Source organism: Echinops telfairi, unplaced genomic scaffold, assembly GCF_000313985.2.
Source record: "Echinops telfairi isolate 266 unplaced genomic scaffold, ASM31398v2 ScPeMD7_7463;HRSCAF=8501, whole genome shotgun sequence".
In the NCBI taxonomy this organism is placed as follows: Eukaryota; Metazoa; Chordata; class Mammalia; order Afrosoricida; family Tenrecidae; genus Echinops; species Echinops telfairi.
Genome location: NW_022111363.1, coordinates 4,082,097 through 4,088,096, shown reverse-complemented (window position 1 = coordinate 4,088,096; position 6,000 = coordinate 4,082,097). Strand labels below are relative to the sequence as shown.

Sequence of the window (6,000 nt, the reverse complement as noted above, 5' to 3'; positions counted from 1 at the left end):
TTGTGGAGGAGGACCCTGCGGCAAGGAGAGGTAAAGTAGCTCGTCCAAGAGTACCCAGCAGAGCTGGGACTGAGAGCTAAGAAAGCTCCAGAACCACTGCCCGTTACCCCGACACCACCAGCTCTCATGCCTTCTACCGTTTGCCCCTGCCCCTCCTCCAGAAACTCTGCTCTGTCCTCTGGTACGTTTCCTGTAATTGCTGGAGCCGGCGCGGGGGTGGGGTGTCTGGGCTCTGTGAGTGTGCCAGTGTGTGCATGGCCTTGTGGCTGTGCTGATGAAAGGGAGAGTGTTCCTAGGGGGTGACCACAATGCAGGGCTTGAGACACAGTGACCGGAGAAGACCTAGGCGTATTGAGCGTGGAGCAGGGAACCCTTGCCAGTGTATATCCAACTGGGCAAAGGAGAAGCTGCTTTCTTCAAAACTGATCTTTAACAGTGACAAATGATCTGACTGTGGAGCTGGCAGTCCTCTCAGGAATCATTTCCAATAAGGCCAGATAATTTTAGGAGGAGGCCTGGTGGCATCGTAGTTAAGAGTTAGGCTGCTAATGGGAGGCTTCATACTCCCGAAAAGAGTTACGGTTTCCCAAACCCACAGGGGAAAGTTCTCCTCTGCCCTGTAGGGTCACCATGAGTCGGAATGGGCTCGATGGCGGTGTTTTTTGATTTGGGTATCCCTTTTACGATGAAGGCCTAGTTCTCGGCTCCATGAAGCTGCCATGAGTTACGTTGCTGTGGCTTCCTGCCGAAGGGCCCTTCGCACCGTACTCCTCCTGCCCCTAGAACAGGTTTTCTTCTTCGCCCTTCAGTTGTCAGCATGCAAGCAAAAGAAAAACCAAGCGCTCGTCAGCCGAGTCCACGAGTGTCAGCGTCGAGCTGTGCTTGGGGGGCTGATTGTGTTGGAAGTTCATCATCTGGCCTTTTTTCTGAGGTGCTTCTGGGTGGATTCGAGCCTCCGACCTTGTGGTTAGCGGCGGAGCCCTTGATGGTTTGCATCGCCGGGGACTCCACTTTGAGCACAGCCATCAACTCAAGCAGGCTCTTTGCCTGTCGAAATCCCACCTGATTTGTGACCATTTCCTTATTTTCTTAAAAGTCATTTTATTGAGAGCTCTTACAGCTCTTATGACATTCCATACATCAATTGTATCAAACATGTTTGTACATATGTTGCCATCCTCGTGTCCAAAACATTTTCTACTTGAGTACTTGGTATCAGCTCCTCTTTTTTCACCTGTCCTCCCCCAGCCTCCCACACTCGTGAATCCTTGATTAATGATATATTGTGATTATTATTTCACATCTTACACTGTCCATTGTCTCCCTTCCCCCACATCTCTGTTATTCGTACCCATTTGGGGGTGGCGGCGGCTATACATCCAATCTTGGATGGGTTCCCCCTTTCTCCCCCTTCCCCCTCCCCGACCATCCCCCTCCCCTCATGATATCGCTGTTCCCACTACTGTTCCCGAGGGGTTTGTCTGTCCTGAATTCCATGTGTCAAGAGCGCTTATCTGTACTAATGTGTATTCTCCGGTCTTGCTGGATTTGTACAGTAGAACTGGGTCACGGTAGTGGGGTGAGTTTCCTTATTTGTAACTGTTGGCTTGCTGGTCTACCGGCCTCACTAGACTAACTCTAGGAGAGTAGCAACTGAATGTGTGTCTGATCACAATAGTTACTCCAGTATACAGGGATGGATTTGGTCTATAGTCGATACTCAATAAACATTTTTAATGTGTTGAAAAAAAAAGAGGATTAAAAAAAAAAAAGGATGTCACTTAGAAAACTAAGGTGCACCTGACCGAGCCATGGCATTTCAAATTGCTTCACAGGCATGCCAAAACTGGACAGATCAAAGACGAACTGATCCCTTGAATGTCTGTTGTTGGTGAAGAGTATTGGAGAGACCCCTGCCAGAAGAATAGACAGATGTATCATGGAAGAATTCCCCTTAGAAGCGAGGGTCGTGAGTCTCTGTCTCATGTACTTAGGACATGTTGTCAGGAGAGACCAGTCCCTGGAGAAGGACATCATGCTTGCTAAAGTAGAGGGTCAGAGCAAAAGAGGAAGACCTTCCACAAGATGGATTGACCCAGCATCTAGGACAATGGGCCCACGTGTGGCAATACTTGGGAGCACGGTGCTGTTGGTGGGCTCCCTGTGATTTGGCCCCGACTTGATGGCCCTCAACAATAACAACAATTATTGAACGATTAACGATTCCTGAACGAGCTTCTTGAAACGATTTCTTGAACTTCTTGAACGAGCAAATGATTTCTAGTAGACATTGAATAAATATCTCTGTCTCCACCTGCCTCTTTCCTAGAACACCAGCCCTTTTTGACCCTGACCTGAACCCATATGTTTTCTGAAGCCAAGTAAGGCAAGGGAAGGTGCTAGAATATAGCCTACCCATATTTTAATTTAAAATGAAAATTAAAAAAAATTTAAAATAATCACTCCCCCTTGTCCAAAATAAAAAGAGTTGTTTGAACTTCGATGATCGAAGTTCAGATTTTCAGGTTCTTCCTGGCCTTCTAAAGAGTTAAGCCAGATAAGTATTTTCAGCTAATTAGACTTGTCTTAGGACAAAGATTTTACGTGTTTGTTTCATGCTTTCTGGAGATGTTTAGGGATAGGTGACACTTCTCAATGCGAAATGTCTCAGATTCTCCAAAATAGTTAATAATGCAGTGCATTGAATAGAGCCACAAATGCTTGTTGGATGAAATCATGTCCCCACACTTGGGGTGTTCTGCCCACTATTAATCTCTCCTTCCCATGCTCGGCTCCTTTCCTCCAAGAGGATTAAAGAATCAGGTGACCCTGCAGTCACCCGGCTGTGGGTCACATGGAAGGCGTGGTAAGCCTTGGGACCTTTCCACTCTACATCTCTAGCGTCAGTGTCAGCAGCAGGTCGCCCCTCCTCTTCCCCGACATCAGCAGCCTACCTGTAGTCTACCTGTAGGCCCTTTGTGGGCAGGGAGCTTAGTGATTGCAGAGAAGAATCCATTTGCCTTCACTCGTTTCCTCCTGGCGAGAAGGCCCCGCTTGGAGGGGTGTGAGGGGAACAAGAGAGGGCAGAGTGTGGTTTCGTTGTAGCCCTGTGGACTGCAGTTCATACAGGGCATGTCTTTGTGGCAGTTACATAATCTCCTGTCAACTTGCGAAGGGGTGGAGTCTAGCCTGTCAATCAGGCGGTAGCTTGATGACCTCATCTGGAGGCACAACGGAGAGAAATAGCTCACTGGAGGCCACTTACACTCTCTCTGCTACACATTCCTGTTGACAAGCCACATGGAGACACACTGATGGAGCCAGAGCCCTGGAGCAGGAGGAACCACATGGAGACCGTTAGTTCAGGTAGACTAGAGAAATCCATAGAAACTCGTGTGTATAGAAGAGAGAATTTGATATAAAGAAAGCACATTCAGTACATTAAGAAAGCATCCCAACCCAGTCCAGTCCAAGCCTATAAGTCCTATATTAGCCCATATGTCCGATACCAATGTATAAAGTCCTCTTCAGACTTATGAAACACATGCAATGATGCTGAATGCAGGGCGATCACAGGCCAGTGAGTAGAAAGTCTTTGGATCAAGTGGCAGTGTAAGCATCTTAGCTCTGGCAGGGGTCTGATTGCATCAGGGGTCTGATTGCTCAGGGCACTAGTGTAGTTCCATGTGTCTTGTCAGCTGCAATTTCTTCCAAGGAGGTTCTCCCCCGCCAAGGAGGAAATACCGGATTTCCCAGAATTCTCAGGAGAAGGCCATGCCTACATAGAGGCTTCATTGGCTACAATCTGATTGACAGACTAGACTCCATCCTTCATTCTTAATCCTCTCAAGTCCCAAATTGACACCAGATTATAAAACTACCGCAGACACTCATGCCAGCACTAAGATGCTGCCACCGCCACTGGATCTACAAGACTTCCAACCCACTGGCCTGTGATCTTCCTGCATTTGGCATCATTGCATGTGTTTCATGAGACTGAAGAGGAATTTATAGACTGGTATTGCACATATGGGCTAATGTCAGACTTATGGACTTGATCTGGGCTGGGCTGGGATGTTTTCTCAACATACAATTATTTTACATAAAGTTCTCTACTACACACATGAGTGTCTATGAATTTGTTTCTTTAGTCTACCTGGACTAACACATCTTATGAGGCTATTGTGGCTCAGAAAGGGCCACTGTCCTTGATGGAGGCTTTGTCCTTAGTCGGGGATTCCCCTCTAAGTACCTGGTACAGAGTCACCAGGTCCAGTTGCTTCTGAGCGGTGTGACCAGGTCAGGCCGCTACCTTCTTTTTGAGGACAGCCTTTCTGTTCACTTCCCTGCCCAGAGAGCTCTCCAGGTTTCCGGCTCCAGGGAGCAGTGCCCGCTCCTGAAGAAGTGCGTGTAGGGGGAGTCGGGACCTGCTGCTCCAGACCCTGCTGCTTGCACGTGGTGTACCGTCCCCTCCTCTCTCGGTGGAGGCACTCGGCGCAGGGCTGGTCGTGGCAGCCATTTTGTACGGTGGCTTGCCTCTGCTGCTTCGGACCTCAGGGTGGAGGCTACCACAGGGCACAGCTGCGTGGCCCAGGGCTCCTGAGGAGGGGTAGGTGAGGGAGGAGCGGTTGTCAGCTGACTGTCAGCTGAAGAATTTGGCACTGCCCCATCCCTGGAGCTAGGAGCATTGGATTCAAGTTGGTAACTCTTTTCCTCCCCTTACCTCCACCTCCCGGTCCTGTAAGTCTAACACCGGAGTGCCCCTGCACCTGCCCTATCCCATCCCCATCCGCATCCCCAGGGCTTCTGCCCCTCTTTAAGGCCTCATCACCTTTTACCCGGGTGCAGCCTCCCCAGCGGTGTTCCCCACACACGTTGCTCATTGCCCAGGTGCTCATTCTGAGAAAGGCCACCTTGCGCCACCTCCCTCCCCCAGGCCCCTCTACCACAGGCCCAGTGGGGGTTCTTCACCTGGTCCTCCAGGCTCTCCCAGCCGTGCGAGCTGTGACTGGGCCCCTTTCCAGAACCCCTTCCTTCACTGTCAGAAGCTTTGGCAGCTTTCCTTCCCCGCACTTTGACGAAGCCTGCCTTCATCCCTTCAGTGGGATGGCTTCCTGGAAGCAAGGGGCCCTGGGTGGGACAACGTGTTCAGCGTCGGACTGCCAACCACCAGATTGGGGGTTGTCTCACCCGCTGTCTGTACCCTAAAGATGGACAGTGTTGGAAACCTAGAACAAAGGTTCAGTGGTATCGAGTTGATTCTGACTCACAGCTACCCCGTAGAACCACCCCATGGGTTCCCGCGGGTTCCACTGCCGACCCTGTGACCTACTACGCCACCGGATTCCTCCTTGGGAGGTCTTACAGGGTCTCTCTGGTCAGCACAGCAGTGAGTGCTGGTGGTGGGGGGCTTTGAGCCAGGGGTCTGATCCGTCTGAGTTAATTCTTCCTCCTCCTTGGGGTTGGGGGATACGAAGCCCATCTTGAGAAACCAGGTTTCCAGGTTTTGGTGGTGGGGGCTCACTGAGGGCTTTGCAAGCCTGTGGAGGGCGCCCCTCCAAACTTTTCCACCCGGAGCTGCTCCTCCCACCTGTCAGTGCCTCCAGCTTCCGGGGAGCTTTGCTCTGACTCGGGTGTCCCAGGAGCCAGGTCCACGTTTTCCCTTTCGAAGTTGGCTCACTGATTTTCCCTTTGGCTGTAGCTCACTGGGACCCTGGTGTCCGAGCCCAGAGGAAACATGGCTGGACGACCCATCCGCATAGGAGACCAGCTGGTTCTGGAGGAAGACTATGATGAAACCTACATGCCTAGTGAGCAAGGTAAGAGGCCTATGGTATATGACCACCCAGGTGGTCCCTGGTTACGAAGGAGATCAGTCCCCAAGTTGAGTTCGTAGGTCAGGCTTGGGGCCGTTAGTCTGCCTTTCAGTGATCTATGTGCAGCAAGTGAGGGTGATTGGGATGAAGACTTGATTTGAAGGGGTTTGAGATGGGCGGTTCA

General features: G+C 50.7%; 1 protein-coding gene across 1 annotated transcript in view; it reads left to right on the top strand.

The window, feature by feature from the left end:
- The window catches only part of CEP164 (centrosomal protein 164), a 72,838-nt gene that overhangs the window by 3,199 nt on the left and 63,639 nt on the right, over window positions 1-6,000 (top strand). The window contains 1 exon segment of the mRNA XM_045283586.1: window positions 5,702-5,819. Within this exon segment, the coding sequence (XP_045139521.1) occupies window positions 5,738-5,819 (82 nt within the window). The 5' untranslated portion in view covers window positions 5,702-5,737.